Source organism: Pollachius pollachius, assembly GCF_949987615.1.
Source record: "Pollachius pollachius genome assembly, chromosome: 4".
NCBI classification, from domain to species: Eukaryota; Metazoa; Chordata; class Actinopteri; order Gadiformes; family Gadidae; genus Pollachius; species Pollachius pollachius.
The window spans coordinates 3,891,448-3,915,601 of NC_136937.1; the positions used below are offsets into that span (position 1 = coordinate 3,891,448).

Here is a 24,154-nt window from a genome sequence, read left to right on the forward strand (position 1 = left end):
GACGTTGTTGGTGTGTTGTTCTAAACCAGGAAGGAGGTCATAAGACTCTGGCACCCATTTCTGCGGCTCAAGTCCTGCCGAGTGACAGGAAGTCAGAGAGAGGAGTTGAAAGCCAAGTAACTTTTTTTCCTTTGTCTAGTCTAATTTGCATGCAAATTTGGGTATTTATCCTTACAGAACCGGTTTAGAAACTGTAAAAGACTTGTATTTTAAGTCTTGTGTGTTCCGTTTTTGTGTTTTAATTTGAAAAGTGCTGCTCACACCAAAGGTGTGGCTTATTATCTGTAATAATTATCTATAATTATCTGATTATCTTTGTGTCGTCCCCCTCCACACCTACTGTCCTCCTAGCCCATCTTTAAAAGGAGCTACCCCTACCGTTTGTTCCTTCTAAGGGTGACCTCCAATCGTCCAAGCTCCGCTAATGGACTGCATTTATATAACGTATTTCTAAACAGTGGCCACTCAAAGCACTTTACAATAATGCCTAGCATTCACCCATTCACGCACACATTCACACACCGACGGCGCTGTCAGCCGTGCAAGGCGACAGCCAGCTCGTCAGGAGCAGTCAGGGCGAGGTGTTTTGCTCAGGGACACCTGGACAATCAGCCAGGAGGAGCTGGGGATCAAACGAGCAACCTTCCGGTTACCAGCCAACCCGCTCTACATCCGGAGCCATATGCTGCCCCAATGCGTTCTCAAGACATCCCTCACTTCCCACCAAGGTTTCGGAGTCACGGTTCGCTCCTTGCCCTTCTGAGGACCTACGGTTGCGTTAACCTCAGCCTTTTACAAAAGTCTCCGCCGCCGCCGCCGCCGCCGCCGCCGCACCCACCCTGAGGAAGCCGTACAGGCAGATGGACATCCAGTTGGTGAGGACCTTCTCCACGATGGACTGCGTGCGGCGCAACACCATCTTGTGCTGGCCGTTGTTGGGCTGCTCCATGGCCGCCCGCAGCAGCTGCTCCATCACCTCCGTCAGGTAGCCCAGGTCCCGGTGCAGCGCCACCGTCAGGACGGAGGCCACCGTGCACCTGCAGACCACGCAGGTACGATTAAATGATGATACACTCATGCACCTACAGAGACCGTGCATGTACGGTTATATTTTACAATCTTGCACCTGCGAGGAAGTCCCATGTACGATTATGAAATAAGACAATAGAGGAATAGAGGAGACCTTGCATGTTCTAACATGAGTCGTATACCGCGTGGAGCGGGGATTGGTGGCAGAGCTTTGGCCTGGATCCCCTCGTAATTCAACTCAACTAAGTCGTTCACTTATTCACTCTCTCGTCCATTCACCCATCATCTCATTCACTCAACAGTCAACCCGCTCCTCCGTTCATCCACCCATGCACGACCGGTGAGCGGAGAGAGGGCTGACTTGTGCTGGATGGTGAAGGACTTCTGCTCCTCCAGGGTGTGCACCATGGAGGTGAGGAACAGGGGATCTCTGAGCAGCTGGGCCAGGCGCCCGCAGCCGTCGTCCTGCTTCACCGTCCTTCTCGGGTCCTGACATCAACCGCACAACACACACGCACGCACACAGAGCACACGTGAGACGGAGAACCACAGGGAATTCACATGACACAGGTCGTTTTTGATAAAGAGCAGGTTAGGGGTCAGGCATCAAATGCCTGCAGGCATCGAACCCGGTACCACTTAGTGGTAAGCTAGTCTGGAGGTGATTCATCTAAACCAGACTTTGGATTAATGTCTGACGGTAGACCAGCAAAGATTTTGTATGAAATCTGAGCTTGCTTCACATTTGATTCGACATTCATTCGATATTCAACCGTACTTCAAAACTGAACGATTAGGATGAAGAAACGCACGGCCCCACCTGGCTGATGTCTCTGAGGCACGCCGTCATCAGACTTCCCCCCTGGGAGGAGATGGAGACAAGAACACCCATCAACTGGTTAAGAGCCAATTGATTTGAGTCGGGATCAAGTATGGATCCACTTACATTTACATTTACATTTAGGGCATCTAGCAGACGCTTTATCCAAGAGACTTACAATGAGTACATTTGTCAGAAGAAAAAGAAACAGCAATATATCGCTGTCGGTACAGTAAGGATGTTCATAGAACCAAGTGCCAAACACTAACAATTGCTAGGTTAACCCATTCCCCGTATACAACAAAGATAGCTAGGATAAGATGCGACACAATCCTAAGTACTATTTAGTGCAGGGACGTACAACATACAATAAGTGTGTTAGAGGGGTGGGTGGGGGAGGCTATGAACTGTCTAGATGAACTCTGAACAAGTGAGTCTTACCTCGGGGAAGAAGATCTTGGCGGCAAAGTGCTTGTAGTCCAGGAAGGGGATCGCCCCCACGTTCTCAATCAGGTCTGACTCCTCCGTCTGCATGTCCACGAACCCTATCCCAGCACCCCGACCGGTTAGAACCAGTTCAGAACCATAGCTCGGTGCCAGTGGTCTTACTTAATAACAGTCGATAAAGTTGACGTCAACATATTTGCGTTTTTTTAGTAGATCTAATTGTGGTTTTCACTTATTTGACATTCTGTCTCAGAAGACACCGTCATTACATTTCGCGTCGTCACATGGTGGTCGTGTTCCTAGCATCGCGACAGCGCTACCAAAGGTGCGCTCCGTGTCCGGCTTCCCTCCTGGGGCTCACCTTGGCGGATGTCGTTCCTGATGTCCATCTCCAGGACCTCGATGAGATGGTTCATCCGGGCGGTGAGACTCCTCTTCTGCCAGCAGTAGACGCCCACCCCCGCTGGAAGACACAGGCATCACGTTCTCTCGTTATAATGGAGGGTCGGATCGAGCTATGCTACGGTTTCCATGCTAAGGTATGGTTTAGGTACGGTACGGTTAGCTAATGTTGTTATAATGGAGGGTCGGATCGAGCTATGCTACGGTTTCCATGCTAAGGTATGGTTTAGGTACGGTACGGTTAGCTAATGTTGTTATAATGGAGGGTCGGATCGAGCTATGCTACGGTTTCCATGCTAAGGTATGGTTTAGGTACGGTACTGTTAGCTAATGTTGTTATAATGGAGGGTCAGATTGAGCTATGCTACGGTTGCTATGCTAAGATATGCTTTAGGTAAGGTCCGGTTCGCCAAGGTTGAGGGAAGGAAGCCTAAGGCCTTTCTTACTGCCCACGATCAAGGGAACTATGAGGAGAAGCAGCAGCAGCATGACGTAGCGAAAGGGCTTCAGGACTATCGTCTGGCTTCCGTACGTTATCTGAAAAACAGGCACAGCGAGGCATTGATTGGTTAATTGATTAATTGCATTCAAACAAATGCAAAGTCAATAAAACGCTTTGACTTTGACGCGATGGGATTTACCTTCACCGCTGTGACGTGCACAACGGAGGAGCTCTGGATGACGCATGTGATGAAGTCGGTGCCGTTGCTGCGTTCGATTTTTCTGATGACACAGTCGAGGTCTTCACCGCCCTGGACGCCCTTCACCAGCAGGTCCTCAGGGGCCATCTGGAGCTCATCTGACTTTTTCTGAACATCCCAACAGAAGCCGCCGTTCGGGACTTATGGTCAGATTTACTTTTACACTTAGGGCATTCAGCAGCCGCTTTTATCCAAAGTGACTTACAACGGTTCATACACATGTCGTTCACACACCGACGGCGGAGTCAGCCACGCAGGGCGACAGCCAGCTCATCGGGAGCAGTGAGGGTGAGGTGTCTTGCTCAGGGACACCTCGACACTCAACCTTCCGGTTACAACTAGGGGTGGGAATCTCTTGGGACCTCACGATTCGATTCCGATTATGAGGTCAACGATTCGATTCTAAGGCGATTATCGACGCATCTCGGTGCAACAATTATTTTTATGCACATTTCCAATGCGTGTTTTTCAAAAATATATATATATATACATCTGAGTTGGATACTCAGAGTTTGCTAATCACTTCCTACTTTTGGGATGATCATTAAAGACATGAATTAACTTATCTAATATTTTATTAGAGAGAAAGCTTTTGTCACAAATATGACTTTCTATGAACAATGCAATAATCAATGAAGCTTGCATTACAACACAATATGGAAGTATGTAAAACATAGGTTTCAGTTTTATTTTCTTTCTAATCTTTCTTTTCTATGTCATTAAAGAAAAAGCTGCTCTTGAATTAGAAGGAGTTCTTGTGTCTGGCTGTGAGTTTGCGTGCATGCTATGCGTAGGCTGAATCGCAATCGTGTCAAGACAAATCAGATTGGCCAATACACACTGAAGATAAATTAAATAATTTTAAAATTGCTAAAATGATCCCTCTCTGGTGAACAGAATGTTGCAGAAGGCGAACAAATAATAATAATAAAAAAAAACATCTAACCCGCTCTACCTCCTGAGCTAATCCAACTCAGCTGTCAACCTCTCTGCATTATTATGGATATTCTAGATGAGGAGCACAGCTTGCAGATTCAGAAAGTTAAAGTCCAGCCCACTTTGACTTCAATCTTGAGGACATCAACCGCCACGTCACCACCATGCCTCAAAGCTTGAACCTAGCAGAGTTTGCTAACTCACTCACTAACCTACCTATCCCCTCACTCATTCACTCACTAGTTCGCCCACCCACTCATTGGCTCACCCATTCACCAACCTACCCACCCCCTCACTCACCCAATCACTCACCCACTCACCCACTCACCCCCTAACTCACTCACCCACTCACTCTACCACGCACCCCAGCGGGTGCCTGTGTTTGAAGGGGTCCCGAGGGCGACTGACCTCTATGGTGAGCCACAGGTGGTCCGCCGCGGGTGCGGAGTTGAAGTCGGTGAACTGGGGGTCTGGCAGGTAGCGGATGGCGGTGGGGCAGGCCAGCGTCTGATTGGCTACCCTCAGGGTCAGAGAGCTGCTGAAGGAGTCGCGGTCTGCCGGCAGGCTCTCGAACTGCAGAGACTGTTGGGACGCAGGCACGTGAAAGCCGGCCGTTTGGTGAATGTGTAAGTGTGTGTCTGTGTCTGTGTGTGTGTGTGTGTGTGTTTGTGTGTGTGTGTGTGTGTGTGTGTCTGTGTGTGTGTGTGTATGTCTCTCTCTCTCTCTCTCCATATTCTTAAGCAAACGTGTCTTGAAAGTATGTGTGTGTGTCTTCGCAGGATTGTGTGCCTTCTCTTCCATGCGTGAGTGTGCGCGTGTGAGTGCGTTTGTGTGTGAGTGCATGCGCGTCTGACTGCATGCGTGTGTAAGTGCATGCGTGTGTGTGTGAGTGCATGTGCATGTGTGCTTCATGTGTGAGTGCATGGTTGAGTGCAGGTAACACTTAGTGCACCTGAACCAACTCACCACATTGTCGCTTGACTCGGAGAAGGTGACCTTCTCATCCGTGTGGCTGTGGATGACCTCATCAACAAACTTCAGGTTGGACACCGTGATGTTCATCCTCCTCTTCCCGCTGCACATTGGACCAATCAGAGAACAGAATCCCACATCAGAAGCCAATCAGCCGAATCTAGATAAAGCTGATGGTACCCCAATAACCAAAGAGGGCTTTTGTACCAGTAAACAAGTAATCTAGAGTGAAAATGTAGTGTAGTAAACGGTAGCTGCTCAAAGAAAACACATAATATTATCCATTAACATTTTTTTGAATAACTTCCCATGTCTGCAGTTAAAGGAATCTGCACAACACATTGGCCTCCGTATCAGACGTCGTGGCTATAGGGGCTGCATCTATCCAAGGGGAAAGTATAGAAATTCCTTCTGAGGAAGTTCCTGATCGTGATTAAATAAACAGGGTTTATATAACTTGTATATTATAGTTATGATTGATATTTCCAGGACAGTATTATTATAACATTATACTATGTTATAATCGTAGCAATTTAGCAGCGTCAGGAGAGCACCTGCTCAGATGAAGGAGGGGACCAAAAATAACAAAAGGTGTCAATGCAGCTTGATAAAAAGGTTTGACATTAAACGGCACTCCAAAAGGGGGCGTGGCAAGGTCAGGCCATCCACGTGTCCATGGTTTCAAGTTCGCGTGCAGCTGCTTCAGACCGGAACTATGAACCAGGTCATGGTATAGTCAACGTCGCTCTGAAGCGTGGGCTGCAGGGAGGGGCGGTATGGGAACACACAGATGGAGAGCGCTGGAGGCCTGCGGTGGGCAGGCCGTGGTTAGGCTCACTCTCGGTTTCGGTGTTGGGCTGGTGCGGTTGGGGCCAACCTAATGGTATTGACTTTCTTCTGCCACCTCATACAGTGATATTAATAAGTTGGTTCATTCACATGCAGAGAGCCCGTAAAAGAGTGGCTTGAGGGAAACTGGAGAGGAAAGGGTCAGCCACGCTGCTGAGACTCCCAGTTGTTTGACTTAGCAAACCAAAATCAACATGGAACATCAATGAAAAACAGGCCAACACAAATCAACACAAAACATCAGTGGAAAACATACCAACAGAAATAAACACAAAACATGCCACTGGAAACCATGCATGCATAAAGCGACATTATTTTGGAAGTAATATAAATCCATAATACTAGACCAAAGTGTTATATTTACTGAATAATTGTTTTAATATAATTATATTCAATTATCTACACGTTTTTATTTTATTGTAAACGTTGTCTATTTCAATGTCCCAACTGCAGTACCCTCACAGACCACTAGTGGTACCGCAGGTGGAAAATTACAGCCTGGGGAGAACACCTTTAGAAGCTGAAGTTACGAGTTCTTGAGATGAGTTGTTGAGTGGTTATAAGCGTGTGTCAGTGTGCTTAGATCGAGCCACACACAACCGGAAACACACACACCAGATAAGCCCACACACACACCCAGCCACGTGTGAAATGTTGGTCAACCAGACGGATTATAGCCTGTGTGTGCATTCGGATCGACGCCCACTCAGCGACAACTATTCCAAGTATTCTGATTCTGTCCCTCATTCTTATACTAATTTGATTCTGAATATTGATGTTATTGTAACAATGCTGCTACATTTATCCAACTGTGAGATCAGACTGCGAAACAGTATAATATTAAAGTAATTATAAATATAACAAGTTTATATTTCTAGTCAAAGCCATGGAGTAGGAATTGACAACTTTTCCTTTTTGCTTTAGCCAACCGTACTTTACTCTAGACCACTTGTGGATTTTAGAAAGAAGAGACGATTCTAAGGGTGCAGATTTTGGCTGTAAAAACGTGTGCATCAGAGTGGGTCTTGCATGAGGTCCATGGTCGACGGTGGCAAGGCTCAAGACTACCACCAAAGTGGCCGCATCTGAGACCATTCATTGTCTAGATGCATTTTTCGTACTGGGTTGCATCGGTGCCAGTAAAAACAAAAGATATATACGAGGGTTCGAACAAACGCTTTAACACAGGCACTGCACCAATGTGATGTAACATTTCAAAACAGGGCTTTAACGACACAGACATGAGTTGACGTCGTCTTTACGTTTACATCTAGGGGAATTTTTTTCCAAAGCGACTTACAATAAGTACATTTGTCAGAATTTGTCAGAATTTGTCAGAAACTTCTCCCGTTTAGATTCTGAAACGTTCATATTGGTTAGCACACGGAATAAGCCTTCAAAAAACTAAACCAAAACCTCATGACTAAGTGCTGTGTGAAGGAAGTCAGCGGGTTTCAGATCAACTCTCGGTCCGAGTCTGACTCAGTTAGGACAGAGCTTCAATGTGAGGCGGGACACACCTCAGACGAGCCACGGAGCCATGGAGCCAAATCGGGCAGCGTGGTAGAAAGTATAAAAACACGTCAGAGGATTGGATTAAGGTCCTGTTCTGTGTTTGATGTGATGGGTGATGATGAAGGTTTGGAGCCGTGCTGGACCCCACAGAGAGGCTGAGTGCAGCGCTGGTGTGAGTGGTCTCGTTGGGAACATGTCCCACTTCAGTTCCTGTTTGTACAAACTGCCTAACAGTGGGTTGTACAGCGAATGCAAAGTTTAGATGAACTTAGATTAAATGCACCACCGCACTTGCCCTGATCAAGATATGTGCATGCAAATAAAATACACACACACACACACACCCACACACACACACACACACACACACACACACACACACACACACACACACACGCACAAGCACACTATTCTGGATGACAGATCACCAGAGGAAATGAATCGTAGCTGGGGTGTAATACCTTAATACCAGCCTGTTATTATTAGTAGGTATAATTGTTTTATATAAGAGGAGGAGGGACACAAAGAGTTGGTTTGTGAGGAAAGATGTTGAGGTACTGATGGTTTAAAAGAAACAGACCCCATATGTAATAAAAACATTTTACAATTTCTTCCAAGGAAGTTCATCTGTTCTAATTAATTGACACAGATGGATGTTACGGGACAAAAACATGCCAATACTGCGACAAAGCCTCCGAAATATGGGGTGCAACCACATTTGTAACGATGTCAGCTAATGAAAACGTGGTGACGAGTGGTTGCCAAGGTAACCAATCCAACAGAAGGCATGTGAAACAGAGGAAGTTACGCACAGGTGGCATTTCCTGCCTGGGCATTGCTGCCCGTTCAGGCGGATAGTTTCTCAGAATCATACCACTCAAGACTTATGGCAACTTATACCTATTTCATTTATAAATATTTCACTATTAAATATTTTACCAGTTAATATTTAAAATGTAGTATTTTGCGAATAAACTTTTTAATTTAATAATTGTGTAGAATATTGTAATAATAAATAATTTACTTAAAATATATATATTTAAAAAGTATATTTATATTTTACTTATAATGTTGTGTATTATTTTTTTCTTCAATAGTTAAATAAAGTTTAATGTTTTCCTTTGATTATTTTACTAAAACATATTTCACTGTAAATATTTAACTTTAAATACTCTACTTAAACATATTTGACTTTAAATATTATATTCATAAATATTTACTTTAAACATTTGAGTTGACCTATCTACACCATGACTCCGCCCCTACCTGGCCCAGGTGCTGCCCGGCGCGATGGAGGCGCAGATCGGCACCGACCGGTAGGTGAGCGACGCGTTGCTGTGGCAACCGCCGTCGGGCAGGAGGAGGCAGACCTTGACCCGGCCCTTGTCTCCGGCGGGGATGTGGAAGGTCAGGCTGGCCCCCGTATTGAGCCTCACCGAAGCCCTACGCACAGAGAGGCCTCGGCGTCGTTATCCTCCCTAGAAGTCATTTTAGTACATGCTACACGTGAACCTCCTAAGATGGCGCAATTTGATTGGTTCATCATCTCGGGATATTGGGCAATATCCCATGATTGAGATCTCAAACTCAGGATTTTGTTTTTCATCGCATGACGGTCGTCTTGTCACGCTAATAAAACCAAATAAACCCCGGCAAAAAGTGTTACCTAGTTTATTTTTGGAGTGTTTACGTGTAGTATATACTAAAACAATTATTAACCTCAGGCTCCGTGATTCACTTTGTCTTCGGCGAGTAATTGTTAAATAGCTGCCATTATTAATAATAGCTGACATTAGTAATTATAACTGCCATTATTAATAATAGCTGACATTATTACTCCAACTGTTACTCACAGCATCCAATCAGCTGACTTTGGGTTCCTCATAAATCATATTGCTGCCGTCATCATTTCCTATCCTCGTTATGAGGTTAACATTGTTTAACGTTTAACGTTTAAGCTCATGTTGGGATAATCGTAACTAATGATCATTATTACACTTACTATCATTATTTATGTTGTTATTGTTGTCAAGGCTTAAATATTTAGAATAATCATTTGCCGGGAGTCATTTGCCTTTACAAACCGTTGGGAAAATCAGCCTTTTCCTGTGTTTTAGTGACACAAGTGAGCGTACTTGGTGGTATAATATCACCCCTTTAATAACATGGATCTGAATCCACTGTTATTTTGCTCTGGGTGAAAGCGTCTAAAAGTGCTAAGCGACCAACACAGTGTACCTAAATGCTTAGTTATGGTTCCAGGTCGACGCTACACAAGGAGGTTTACAGACTGAATACGTCCTTGCGGACCCTCCTTGCATCCACCCCAAGGGCCTGACCTGCGCCTCCCAAAATTCTATCCTTGTGTCGAGGCGACACAGCAGCAAGGGCTGTGATTGGTCCTCACACTAAATCCTGACGCAGAACCAAAACAGGTTCACGACTGCATTGAAGCGTCTGCGTGGTCATTGCGTTGCGTCGACGTGGAACCATAACTGAGCCTTTAGCCCTAACTGTCGAGTGAGTTGGGGTGTTTCTTCACCCACTCTTTAGCACTGCAGTCCAGGTCTCCTTGAAGCCGAACTCCGATCACTTGACCCAGGTTCCTTCCCATCAGCACTGCGTTGTTTTTACCGTAGAAGGACATCTCACTCGGGGTAATGTTGAATATCTCTGGCTGAAGAAAGCAACACGTAAACACACACACACGTATGAACACGTGCACATGCACACGCACACACGTATGCAAATACACACACACGGAGATGCACATACAAACATGCATATAAACGCACATGCACATACACACACACACGCGCGTAAGTGTACATACACACACACAGGTGCATTCTGCAGAAATATGTCTCATTGTTTGTGATGAATACCCATCCACACACGGATTAGTCAATATCCTGTTTCATGATTGTTTCCCCTACTTTTTTTTTTAAATCATCTAGATTCTAAAACCCACAGAATGGACATGAAAGAAGTGTGAAGTGTGTCGCTTTCACAATGCGGTGATGTCCTCGCTGGCCCTAGAGTAATCACACAAGGCTGAGGCTCATGAGGAACCAGACCTACCAGAGAGTCAACCCCGGTCTGCAGACCCTGGCAGATGGACGTCTGTGGAGAGGAACCAGAAGGTCTCAACATGAACACATGAAACATGAACACGTGAAACATGAACGCGTGAAACATAAACACATGAAACATGAACACATGAATCATGAACACATGAAAAATGAACACATGAAACATGAACACGTGAAACATGAACACGTGAAACATGAACACGTGAAACATGAACACATGAAACATGAACAGTCAACTGTCACATGGTGACAGTAGAACCAACAATAACAATAGGTATCCACACATACACAGTGAGTACCTTATAAAATAAAGGTAATCTGGAATAACTGCATTAATATTTAACGTTTTAACTACATAAAGGAATGATGGATGAAGAAGGGAGGAAAGGGATGGTTCTAGGATGGGGTAGGGGGGGTCGACGGAAGGGTGATGGATTGATGATGGATTAATGGATGGATGATAGATTGATTGATGATAGTGGGAGGGTAGATATGGATAGAGGAGGGACTGATAGATAGATATAGGAGAAGTTAAATGAATGGAGGGATGGAAGGAGAGATGGACATTGGGTGGTGCTCAGAGGGACGGAGCGTTACATCCAGGGCTCCGCTGCGTGTCCACGTACAGGCCCCGTTGCTCCACCCACACCCGGCTGCGAGGCACTGGCTACACCTGAACCAGGAACAGACACAGGTTCACCACACTGGGTCACAAAGCGCTCACATCCTCCCCTGAGGCCCCGGTTCCCACAGACTGTAGAGTACATTGTGAAGGCTGGATGGTGTAAGGCGTCTGAGTACGGGAGACCTACAGTATGGAAGTGGGAGCTCCGGTGATCCGAGAGCAGTTGAGGAGGTTCAGTTCTTCAGTCAAATCCACTTCCCCCAGGCTCAGGGTGACGCTCACACGCAGGCCTGCTGTTGTAGAACAGACACAATGTCGTGTTAGTTCAGTAGCAAAAAAGAGGTCACGATTTACTTTAGAAGTTGGAAAGGAATTGAAATGAGGGGGATCTCTCGAACCGTGGATTGATTACAACTTAATGGAGTTGTGTTAGTTTCAGAACACACTATAAAATTAATGAGATAATCTGTTGACGTCTCAGCTTATTACATGAATCTTTAAATGATTTATATAATTTTCATACTACTAGTAATATTATCTACTTTTGTTTGGAGAAAGGCCCCTGGAAGTCTTATAGAATAATATTTTCTTTTCAGAGTTGTTGATAGTTGGGTAAGATAACATTTCTGAGAGGGGAGAAAGGGGTCCATTACTGACCAATCACAGGAGGCAGCAGGCAGGTGCATTCTGGGTATTGATGCTGTAGTCCTCCCAGCACTCCGACACTTGAGTTGAATCGGCAGGAGAAGTTAGCAGGAGCTCCACCTCTCTTCAGGTCGGTGAAGACCGCCAGCCTGATCTGGGAACGATGGAGGAGGAGAAGGCTTGGGGTTCACGATTGTGGTGGAAAATCTTGATGTTGTTTAGTTTTAATAAGTTCAGCTCTTCCTTCAGGTTTTGTTATCTGGCCACCTCATCTGTTAACAGTTTTTTCCTAGTTCCCCTTTTGTTGACCTCGTCCTTTGGGTTTGACCAGTCACAAGGACCCACTTATCTATACCAGGAAACCCTCTGTAGGTCAACATTTCCCTCACATGATGTATGGACCAATACATCGCTTGGAGGGGGTGAGACTGTGTTAAAAGCCTGTGTGAAACTGTATTGAAACTGGGCTCACTCTGCAAGAGACAAAACTAGTGTATGCAGCTGTTAAAATCGGTTAATTGTCTACAACTATTGTGAGCTTTTTTGGCATTTAAAAGTCTCATCTATCCTAGATTCAATATCTGGTAAAGAAATTGCCACGACAAGATCCAAGTCCACTTTAACTGAAGAGCAGACTCAAGCAAAGATCCATAAGGCTTGATTGATGTATAGCTAGGGATCTAGAGAATATCTATTTAAAAAAATAATAATTATATATCTATATGGCATCAAACAATCCCTATTGCAATAACATTATTCTCAAAACATAACCATCCCTGACTAGACTCTCGTAAATCACACCTCAAATGATATGATTAAAACGTGATAAGACCTGAATTGGAACTTCTCTAAAGTCAACTATAATGACTGTTACTGTGTCAACTTTTTGTTTGACTCTCATCACCTCTAATCTAATAGCGGTTGCTAATTGTGTGGAAATTGGGAAACCGAATGCAGAGCAAACTGACACGCAGCAGAACATTACGAATGTTCGAAAAACAAATACAGAACTGCAGCCACGGAAACCCCAGAAGGAACCAGGCGACAGAAACAAAAGGAACTGATACGAAAGACACAACTGGGGAACTCAGGTTACGAAAGGAACACAGGAGGTTCGCATCTGAAACGAACACAGCCGACAAATGTTTGGCCAAGGAGGTCAAAGGGAGATAAGTCGGCCGCCTAACAATCGTGAGCCTGTGGCGGTTGGCCCTGTGCTTCCTGTTCAGCCTCTAGGTGTTTGCCTCCACCAGGGGCGTCACTAGGCTGTTTTATTGGGGGCTAAAGCCCCAGATATTATTTACTTAGCCCTGAATATAAAAAAAAATAAATTAAAAATGTTCTTTCTTCAATATTTCTTGGTAAATTTACTGGTAACTATGGAATGCATTAATTCAATTCAGTGTAGAAGTGATCAAATGATTTTAGTCACTAATAGTAGTTAGTTATTTAGAAAGAAACATGGGGATTCCAGGGACATCTCAAAATAAAGTAGCCTAGTCCTTCTAGATAGTCATTCTGGAAAGATAATAAACAGTTTAAAAACAAAACCACACTGTTTACCACCTCAAGTGAATTAACTTATCCTATCCCCAGTCAGAATCATATATATATAAATATATATATATATGAATTCATTGTATTCATTTTACTGAAATAACTTTAATGGAACTTTTGATGTTTGGGGATAAGCAGCACAGCAGTCAGGTAGCTATTTAAAGCAAAATGAACTGTGTATGTCGATTATTTAGGTAAAGCATTATGAAGAAATTTGCTTTCACAATAAAGCATACAAAAAAAAAAAGCCCCCGATGTTTACGAAACCTAGAAATGCCCCTGGCCTCCACCTCCATCTCGTGCCCTCTGCTCTGATAGTCGACTCGCAGAAGCTGCTCGACACGTTTGGTAAACACACATTAAACAGAACTTGGTGGTTGACCAGGTCATCAGGCTGTGATTGGTCGGATCCAATCAGCTGTCATGTATCCCAGTTCCCCGTTCTGCCTCCAGTTCCCACACAAGTCAATCAAGATGGCCGCTAGGTGTGTAAGGCCCTTGGGGGCCTGATATTTGATTAGCCACCCTGGGTACAACCCTAAAATTTCAATCTCTACCGGCGGCGCCTTTATCAAGACTGACTGCGACGATTGAACTAAGTTTTAGGTTTAGCATCGGGTTTAGGTTTCCTGAACAACTTTTATCAAAGTTGAGTCGCTGTGTAGATGCATATTGGCAAATTGGCTCATTAACAGACAGTTAATCAGATAAGAGAGATCGGTTCCCAATTTAGTAAGTTACAGTGTTTAGTGTGTTTAGCTAATGTGGGGTAACTAGTACAGATGTCAGTGGAGGACAATTCCGGTATTTTGAACATTAAGCCCTCTTTCCGGTTTGTCCAGGATGAATTAGAGTGGTCGGCACAGAAATTTTGACTGTTTGTCTTGTTTCGGGTATTTGGCTTAATTCGAATCGCCCCTGCCTGCTTCACAATGGCTGGCTACGGGCATTCACAAACCTGTCTTTAAAACGACCCTAAACGTTCATTTTCAGGAATGTGCAACTCACCAAGTGGTTAGTGGTGTTCGTTGACTTTCCAAATCAAGTATCGTGGCGAAATACAGTTTCTATTGGGTTATATTTGTAATTTTGTAAATCCATTGATTTCGGTTGGAAGACTCATGTTCGTTGACCGGAAACGGAAAGGCGGGCTGGTTGTAGTCTTTTCCCTCGGTTCACCGTCAAAATTAGGGCTAGAACGCAGTGAAAAGACTACAACCAATGTTCGAAATGCAAGAATTGTCCTGGTATTTTGTAAATAACATTTAGCAATTTTAAATCTGTTTACTCAGTTGGATTTTCAAAACTAATGGCAAAGGAAAGTTAATATAATATATACAATGGTAAGAATAAGTTTATGCACCCATGCTAAAGTTGACTCAAAGGAGGAATAAAAAGTTCATCCATTGGTAAATGATCTTAATGCCTTAATTAAACAAATTAGGAAAAATCCAACCTTTTAGGCCACCAATTTCACCACTTCTTCATTAAAATACAGGGTGCATAAGTATAGGAACCTCTATGATAATTCCCATAGAGGCATGCATGGCATGGTTTTATTTCACGCTTGATACCACTGACATCCAGAATTACAGACCGGTATCTCTTCTTTCATTCCTCTCTAAAACATTGAACGTGCCGTCGCTAACCAACTGTCCTCCTATCTCTCATCTAGCAACCTGCTTGACCCTCACCAGTCAGGCTTCAAAAAAGCACACTCCACTGAGACGGCTCTCCTCGCGGTGACTGAGTCCCTCCGGGCGGCCAGAGCCTCGTCCCTCTCATCGGTTCTCATTCTCCTTGACTTGTCTGCAGCATTTGACACTGTGAACCACCAGATCCTCCTCGCCACTCTCGCCGAGCTTGGCATAGCTGAATCTGCCCTTTCCTGGTTCACGTCCTACCTGATGAATCGCACTTATCAGGTAACATGGAATGGCTCCTTGTCCAAACCTTGCACGCTTGATACAGGTGTCCCTCAAGGCTCGGTACTGGGGCCTCTTCTGTTCTCCCTCTACACCAGATCTCTGGGCTCTGTAATTACATCCCACGGCTTTTCCTTTCACTGCTATGCTGACGACACTCAGCTATTTCTCTCCTTTCCCTCATCTGACAAAGCCCTGATTGCAACACGCATATCTGAATGTCTGGCAGAAGTCAGCACCTGGACAACTGCCCATCACCTGAGGCTTAACCTCAACAAGACTGAGCTCCTCCTAATACCAGGGAAAGATTGCCCACACATGGACTTACTGGTCACTGTTGAGAACATCACTGTATCTCCTTCTCCAACTGCCAAAAACCTTGGTGTAGTGTTGGACAATCAGTTATGCTGCACCGCAAACATCACTGCGGTGGCCCGATCCTGCAGATTTGCACTTTACAACATCCGCAGGATCCGGCCCTTCCTCACAAGGGAAGCAGCTCAGCTTCTAGTCCAATCACTGGTCATCTCCCGCCTCGACTACTGCAACTCGCTCCTGGCTGGACTCCCTGCCTCTGCGATTAAACCCTTGCAGCGCATCCAGAATGCGGCAGTGCGCCTCGTGTTCAACCTACCAAAGTTCTCACATGTAACCCCCCTCTTCCGAGACCTCCACTGGCTCCCTGTAATAGCTCGCATCAGATTCAAGATGATGGTACTGGCATACAAGGCAGTCGATGGAACTGCCCCTGCCTACCTCCAAGCATTAGTAAAGCCACACACCCCAGCTCGATCCCTCCGCTCAACTACCTCAGCTGGACGTCTAGTACCGCCATCGCTAAGAGCAAACAAAGGTCGATCAGCAAAGTCACAACTTTTCTCTGTTTTGGGACCTCAGTGGTGGAACGAGCTCCCTACCGATGTCAGGACCGCAGAGTCGCTCACCAGCTTCCGCAAAAGACTCAAAACTCACCTGTTCAGAGTTCATCTCGACTCTGCATAGAAACCAATGCACAGCCACCATTGAATGTTGTACGTCCTGGCACTTGTACATTGCACTTATTCAAGGTACTTAATTGTGTAGCATCTACAGTAGCTGCTATCGCTGCTTTACACGGGGAATGGGTTAGCCTAGCGATTGTAATACTTGCACTTGGTTCTATGAACGTCTTTACTGTACCGACAGCGATATATTGTTTCACTTCTTATGACAAATGTACTTATTGTAACAAATGCACTTATTGTAAGTTGCTTTGGATAAAAGCGTCTGCTAAATGCCCTAAATGTAAATGTAAATTTCAGTTAGCCTATTAGCTGGTTTGATTTGCGAAATCATTAGGCTAACTAACAGCTCTAAGGCTAACTAAAAAGAAACATGACAATCTCTAGGTATGGTGAAGGGTATGTGATGATGTGGGGCTATTTTAATTCAAAAGGCCTAGGTGACTTTATCAGGACGCATGGCATCCTGGATCCATGAAATAAATGGCCTTTAAAAATACAAAAAATGCCTGCCTCTATGGGAATTTAACATAGGGGTTCCTATACTTATGCACCCTGTATTTTAACGAAGAACATTCATTTATTTACGATACATTATTCATTCACAAAGAAAACTGGTGGCCTAAAATGTGGAATTTTTCCTCATTTGTTTAATTAAGGCATTAAGATCAATTTCCAAAAGATGATTTTGTATTCCTCTTTTTAGTCAACTTTAGCAAGGGTGCATAAACTTATTCTTACCACTGTATTAGCATAAATATGATACTGCATGTAAAAGAGGAAATAGAGGTTGAAAAGTAATGGGGGTGGAATGGTAATAGCATTACCATTCTGTTGCATATGTAACTAACAGGACAACAAATAATTTACATATTGTGGCAGACGGCAGGGAGGAGTGAGGGGAGTGGTAGGCCTGGCAACCAGCTGGCTCCACCCCCAGGCCATATATGGAATTCCTCCAGTTAACGGGGCAGGCCTGAAGGCCATTACGCTGGAGTGCTTGCAGTTGAAAGGGAGAGCAGGCTACCACAAGCAGGAGCTAGGGCTAGCAGGATACAGAGAGGACTGGATCATTAAGGAGGTGGAGGACCCTTTTCCCACCCTGGTTGTGTTTACTAGGTGAATAAACCATCCTAAGTTGAATCTGCTTTGTGTGTTGTGTCGCTATTGTCTATTCAACTTGGTGGCATGGAAACCCCACACCCACAGGCCCGCTACAATATGCAACAAAGCCTGTACAATATATGTAAGCTTGAGTAACAAACAAAAATGCACTTGCTATATGTTAAATAGGGGTTGTCGTTGAGAAATGATATGGTTTAAAATTAAAAAATAACTTGCAATAATTGCGGGGAACATTTTTGTAATATTGTTTCTAATATTGGTGGGCACCACAATTATTTTTCCATTTCTGCCTGACAATATTTTGTGCAGGCATATCTTTTGTTTTCAGTATGACAGAAAAAATATATATCGTTAATAAATAATCATTAATAAATATATATTGTTAATAAATCATTTCCAGAAATAAACTATGCAAGTTATGTCACACTCAAATGCTATCTTATGTCCTTTGTTGCTTGAGCTTTATTTTCTGAAAATATTTTTTGGGATGTTCAACACTGATAGACCCAGATTATATACCCATGAAAACAGATGGATCCAAGTCTCTCCAGTATGTGAGTACAGTACAGTGTGTGTACGTGTGTGTGTGTGTGAGAAGAAATTGAGCAGCAGTTCCGAGGCAGACACTGGCTATTCACAGCATGTTAAAGAATTCTAGTGAAGTAACCCTAGTGGACCACACTATCTGCCACATTCTAGAACTCCCGGTTCTACCTCTAATCTAGACTGGGTAGCCCCGCCCATTCTGCAGGTGATTTGAGTTAGCCGCGCACAAGGGTCTGGAGAAGAGCAATACATTTCTTTCTGCTTCCGAAACGTTTTTGCGGGAGCCAATCACCAAGCTGGCTTTTCCCCTTGGCGCGCTATTGGGCTGGTTTAACACAATGATGACAGGGAAGCGACGGCAAGCAGCCAATCGCGTACAGAGTCAGTTGAACTAGGCCGGTTGATCACGCCTCTTGTGCTGAAGAAAATGACGGCAGCTTCCCAGACCAACGTGCAATCTATGATTGCGCTTGGTCTGGCAATAGCCAGGCTACCTCTCATCAGCAATCATACGATTCATTCATGCTCCTTAGATACCAGGTTAGGGTCACACACACATTTTCTGTCATGGTCTATGAACCCCCTGAAGTAGCCTTGGCCACCCCCTGTCCACCCCATGTATAAAACTCTAGTTCCGCCACTGGTGACACATGAACCCCACCTAGGTTAGGGGTTCAATTCCCTGCCAAGAATGTCCGCACTCGCGGTATTGTAACATGCCTCCGATAAACGCCTCTATCTATCTATATATATATACAGTATGTAAGTAAAAAAAAAATATATATATTAAAAAACATATATATAGGATATATATATGTGAAAGAAATCAAATATATATATATATATAAATATATATATTTAAAGATCCTATATAACTTTTGAAAAAATATATGCATTTTTTTATGCTATATCTGATTGGTTATGAGCATGCATACCTTTCCTTCTGCATCTTCTTGGAAGCTGTGGGAGAGCATCCGCCGCTGTCTGAGGTCATCTGGGACGGACAGCCACAGAGAAGATGGACACTCGTCCTCAAAGCTGCATCTGTGGTGGAAAATTAGACAGATAGGGCACTCCATATCCCATGATGCATCATTAACTGTGGTTTTAACTGGGTTCATCAGCAAGGTCAAATCAGCCATGGTGCGTTTCAAAGGAGGCAGAAATGGCATTCTGTCAATGGGGGGACTGACGGGGCTGAAGTGGTGGGTTAAAAGACTAGAAAGATATAACTTTTAGGTAGGTAGGACAAACAGTTGGAAGTCGTTTTGCTTTGGAGGTTTTTCATCCGGAATATATCTTTGTCTCTCAGGAGAGGATAAAAAGCATCACAGCTCTTCTCTCTGCTCATTCATGTTATCTAACGATTTGCGTGATTAGGGGCAGCATGTAACTCAGGAGGTAGAGCGATTTGTCTGGTAACCTGAAGGTCGCTAGTTCGATCCCTGGCTCCTCCTAGCTGAGTTTCGAGGTGTCCCTGAGCAAGACACCTCACCCTTACTGCTCTGGATGAGCTGGCTGTCTCCTTACATGGTTGTCACCGCCGTCGGTGTGTGAATTCCGTTTTTTTTTACATCCATTTTATTCTCCGTCTGATTAAAACACGTTTTAAAGAAAAGTCATGAAAAGCCCAAATGGGAGTGACCTCTAAACTGGGAGTGACCTCTAAAACTGAGCGTGACCTCTCAGTCGGTGACCTCAGCCTAACCTGACCGCAGTCACTGGCGGAGAACTATGAACCAGACATTGGGTTTGGGAAACTACCTGTTGATACCGTTGGTTAATAAGGCCTATTCAAGGCATGTCCTTAGAAAAGATGCATGCTTCAATGAATCGGGCATGCCGTGGTTTCCCGATTTAGACATCATCAGAAGTCCTGTTCTCAGAATGAAAAAAAAATTGTTTAACCGACGACAGGTGCCCACTACCAAGTGAAGCAATGACTAGTCACTAGTGGTCCACTAGTGGTGAATATCCCTAGTCAACGACTACTAGTCAACATCCCTAGTCGTGCACATCTCTAGTCATTGACTAGTAGTGAACATCGCTAGTCATCGACTAGTAGTGAACATCGCTAGTCATCGACTAGCAGTGAACATCGCTAGTCATCGACTAGTAGTAAACATTGCTAGCCATCGACTAGCAGTGAACATCACTAGCCATCGACAAGTTTCTTCTAGTCGATGATTGGATCGTCGATTTCTTGGATCGACGGTCCAATCTTTCTGCAGTGTTTTTTTCACAGAAACCGACACACATAAGACCAAAGTCTCACTTCCTTGCGCGACAGCAGCGCTTGTGTCACTTCCCCTTTAAAAAGAGAAATAACTGTGCAATGAGGATGTCATCAATGTTACCTAAAGAGTTGATCTGTGTAATAGTATGCAGCGTGTAGTGTGTTAGTGTATGGATCAGAGTATGTAACGGTGTGTATTGTGTTAGAGTGTAGATGTGAGTGTGTAGTGTGTCAGTGTGTAGCTCAGAGTCTGTAATGTGTGTGAAGGGGCAGTGTTTAGCTGAGAGTGTGTAATGTGTGCAGTGTGTCAGTGTGTAGCTGAGAGTGTGTAATTTGTGCAGTGTGTCAGTGTGTAACTGAAAGTGTGTAATGTGTGTAGTGTCTCAGTGTGTAGCTGATTAGCTGACCGTCTCAGAGCTCCACACCAACCGCAGTACGGGTCGCGGGCGTTCCAGCAGGACTCCAGACTGCTGTGTTGACCACACTGAGACACTGGAACGCGCATCAACTGGGGGAACACACACACACACGTACACAACATTGACCATGTCGGTCAGGACAGATGTGTGCACTGCAGTTTCTAGGGTATTTGCACCGGGTCCAATATCCACGAGCCTACCTTGTCCCTAACCGCCAGGAAGACGTGCTTGCGGCCCACGGGGTCCAGGTGCATCTTGGGAAAGACGCAGCGGTCGTCGGGGGCCTTCCAGATGACGCTGAGACACTGGGCCTGGAGCGTGGCGTCCACCGTCAGCTGAGTCACACACAACCACAGCGGAGTGAGCTGATGGATACACTGAGAGCACACTTAGAGGATCTTACTCCTAGAACACAGTTAGAGTAAGAGTACACTTAGAGGATCTTACTCCTAGAACACAGTTAGAGTAAGAGTACACTTAGAGGATCTTACTCCTAGAACACAGTTAGAGTAAGAGTACACTTAGAGGATCTTACACTTAGAGGACCTTACACTTAAAGTACACTTGGTGTACCTTACACGTATGAGTACCTTACACTTAGAACTGAAGCCAATACAACCAGGACATAATTTAAAACAGCAAACAATGGTCAAGGTCCTCTGCCTTCAAAGACCAGAGAGAATTAACATCTAAGTTAACTCTCTCTGGTTATTCTACGTTAACCAACAAAAAAATAAAAAAATCCCCCATAATATCTACGCAATATTCCTTTTTGGTTGTATATTTATTTTCAAAATTGACGTCTAAACAAGTGGCCAGAAATGATGCATGCAGCTTAATGAATTTCCTGTCCCGACTGCACATTTCAAGGGATACCAGGGAAGATGTACCACTCACAAGACCATGGCTAACTCAATCTCTCGTGACCTTTGACCCTGAGCCATCATGTAAATGCAATCACAGGCGCTTTTGCTGCACTCATTTCCTTTTTTGCTGTGATCACATGGCATATATGTCGTTTTTGGTGAGACAAGCATGCCTGCTCTGTTCCAACAGAGGAAGTGATGTAGCGTGACGTAGCATGGAGGACCTACAGACCTTCAGAAGTTGACCGTCTCCGGTGCCGATGAAGAAGATCAGCCAGTTGTTCAGCTTGACGGCGAGCACCGACGTCATGAAACGGTGTTTCAGCAGCACGTGACTTGGCTTCAGCGTGTTGGGCCCATCACCCTATAGACATGCACGCCCAAACGCACACACACACACACACACACACACACACACACACACACACAATTGATATACCTTTAGTTGCAATTCCAAGTGATTAACTTTGGAAATCAATTTAGCTTTGTCGTCTATGACAGGTTCACCTTCAAAGGTTCTACTGTGTAGCCAAAGTCTGGGTCCCTGTAGGTCGGTGCATCAGTTGGCGGACTGACGTCATATATGGCGAGCTCCGTGTTAGTGACGTCATGGTCGGTAAATATCCCTGCCCAGAGAACCGGTTGGTCCCCGGGAATCACCGAAGAAGAAACAAGTCTCTGGCGCGCTTCGCCACCTTCACAGCAGACGAGTATCGCACCTCGCAAGGACTTTAACGTTTTGGTTTTAGTCGCTTTGTTCACAAACCAAAGTAGACGAACATTAGTGGCGTTATTTTCGTCATTTAAGTTTGAAAAAATAAAAATAGTCGATTTGATTTGAAATGCATCCACAAACTGGACACCTGAACGACGGGCAAGGATTTCGGGGTTCTCACTACTGTCTAGGGACGAGAACAGTCCTCCAACCTGACCTTCATGTGTGTTATGAAGACGTATTTTCGATATTTGACTGTACGGACACACTTTGTCGTTGATTCCTTCGAACCCTTCAGCAGCAGATAAAATGTAAGACTGTTCATTCACGTCAACCACAAATCCCACGGAGGCGCCTTTTGGCACAACAGCACTCAAATCATAAGCCTCCCCGCTTAATATCCGTGTTATGTCCGTCAAGTTCAGCGTCTCACAGAAGCCGCAGTACAGCGCACCGCAGGTGAGCAACTGGTTGCGCTCCACAAGTGGCGCCAAGGTATTGACGCTAAAAGTGGACGCGCCCCCCTCCAAAGTCCTGTTAAACCGTCCAAAAAGCGCGGTCCCTATGTACTCCCCTCTCTGCGTCAGACTGTGAAGCAGCCCCAGGCTGAGGTTGAGCTGGTACAGGTGGTCTCCGGTGACGACGTACACCCAGCCTGCGGCGACGGTGAAGTCGCGGATATCTCCACCGCGGGAGGGGAACACGTCGACCTCCTGCAGAGCGCGGGCCCCCCGGAGCCCACCGAGGGCGAGGAAGAGCGACAGCCACGCGAACTCCATGGTGCGCGACAGCAGAGTCCTGAGAGAGCGACCTACCGCCTGCTCCTCACGCGAGGAGACGCTAGAACACACCCTGCCACCGTGCGTAAAGGCGCACGAAAACGCGTAAGAGGAAACCTCCGGTTTACGCAAAAAGGGAAGTGGGCAAAACATGGCACTGTGTTGACTGCTTTTGAGCGTTTTCACAGTGAATGGTGCTTACCGGAGAGGGAAGCACATTTAAATCTTTATATAGTGTTGTTCCAAAGTTCATCCAAAATGTGATTTATTTTTAATTTTTTTATTGTGATTACAGTTATTATGCAGGCTGTTTATTTCATCCGCGGCTGCCACCGGTGCCGCTATGCTTTGTTTTGGTCGTGTGTTCTGAAAGGCTTCTCAAAAACAAAACAAAAGTTAGTTTAGCTCCCTTGATCACTTCGCGCTTGCGCAGTGAAGTGCAGGTTCACCATCCACAAGAGAAATTTGAAGATCAAATTAATATCGAATATGTACCTACCGACCTCACTAAGAAGAATGGAGGCCAGATCCGAGGTGTAAGGAGACCCACCTGTTAGTGCGTAATCATTTCACTGTGTTCGAAGTGGACGTTTCTCGGTCGAGGTAAAAAGAAAAGGCACCGCATCCAGCACGCACCTGGGCATGAAGCCTTCAGCACGTTGTTGATAACGAGCTGTATTATTGTGTTATGATATGGCTATATAGGCCTGTGATACAGAGCAGTTACTGATATATGGGCTGGTTGGAATCTAACCGGTGCGGAGCTAAAGTGCGTGTGTGTGTGCGTTCGTGCGTGTGTGTGTGTGCGTGTGGAAGTGGACGGGGCCTCAGAGCACGTTCATGGGGCGACTGTAGGTGTCCGTCCGAAGCCTGCTGTGAGAACTTCACCGAGATGAGTGCGTGCTAATCCTAATTGCGTGCGTCTTAATTCAGGCCCCGTCTATTGCTTTTA

The 24,154-nt window shown here is 45.0% G+C and overlaps 1 protein-coding gene across 1 annotated transcript in view; it reads right to left on the minus strand.

The window, feature by feature from the left end:
• Positions 1–23,258, minus strand: part of plxnc1 (plexin C1) — a 32,198-nt gene extending 8,940 nt beyond the window's left edge. The window contains exons 1-20 of the mRNA XM_079735370.1: positions 22,216–23,258; positions 21,941–22,072; positions 21,043–21,177; positions 20,831–20,931; positions 19,123–19,231; positions 12,046–12,187; positions 11,576–11,681; positions 11,361–11,436; positions 10,753–10,794; positions 10,218–10,348; positions 8,938–9,114; positions 5,302–5,410; positions 4,744–4,917; positions 3,340–3,507; positions 3,145–3,235; positions 2,658–2,759; positions 2,291–2,394; positions 1,850–1,891; positions 1,391–1,518; positions 839–1,037 (exon numbers count right to left, since the gene is read on the minus strand). Of these exons, the coding sequence (XP_079591496.1) occupies positions 839–1,037; positions 1,391–1,518; positions 1,850–1,891; positions 2,291–2,394; positions 2,658–2,759; positions 3,145–3,235; positions 3,340–3,507; positions 4,744–4,917; positions 5,302–5,410; positions 8,938–9,114; positions 10,218–10,348; positions 10,753–10,794; positions 11,361–11,436; positions 11,576–11,681; positions 12,046–12,187; positions 19,123–19,231; positions 20,831–20,931; positions 21,043–21,177; positions 21,941–22,072; positions 22,216–23,202 (3,255 nt within the window). The 5' untranslated portion in view covers positions 23,203–23,258. The remainder of the gene's footprint in view (positions 1–838; positions 1,038–1,390; positions 1,519–1,849; positions 1,892–2,290; positions 2,395–2,657; positions 2,760–3,144; positions 3,236–3,339; positions 3,508–4,743; positions 4,918–5,301; positions 5,411–8,937; positions 9,115–10,217; positions 10,349–10,752; positions 10,795–11,360; positions 11,437–11,575; positions 11,682–12,045; positions 12,188–19,122; positions 19,232–20,830; positions 20,932–21,042; positions 21,178–21,940; positions 22,073–22,215) is intronic.
• Between the last annotated feature and the right edge of the window lie 896 nt (positions 23,259–24,154).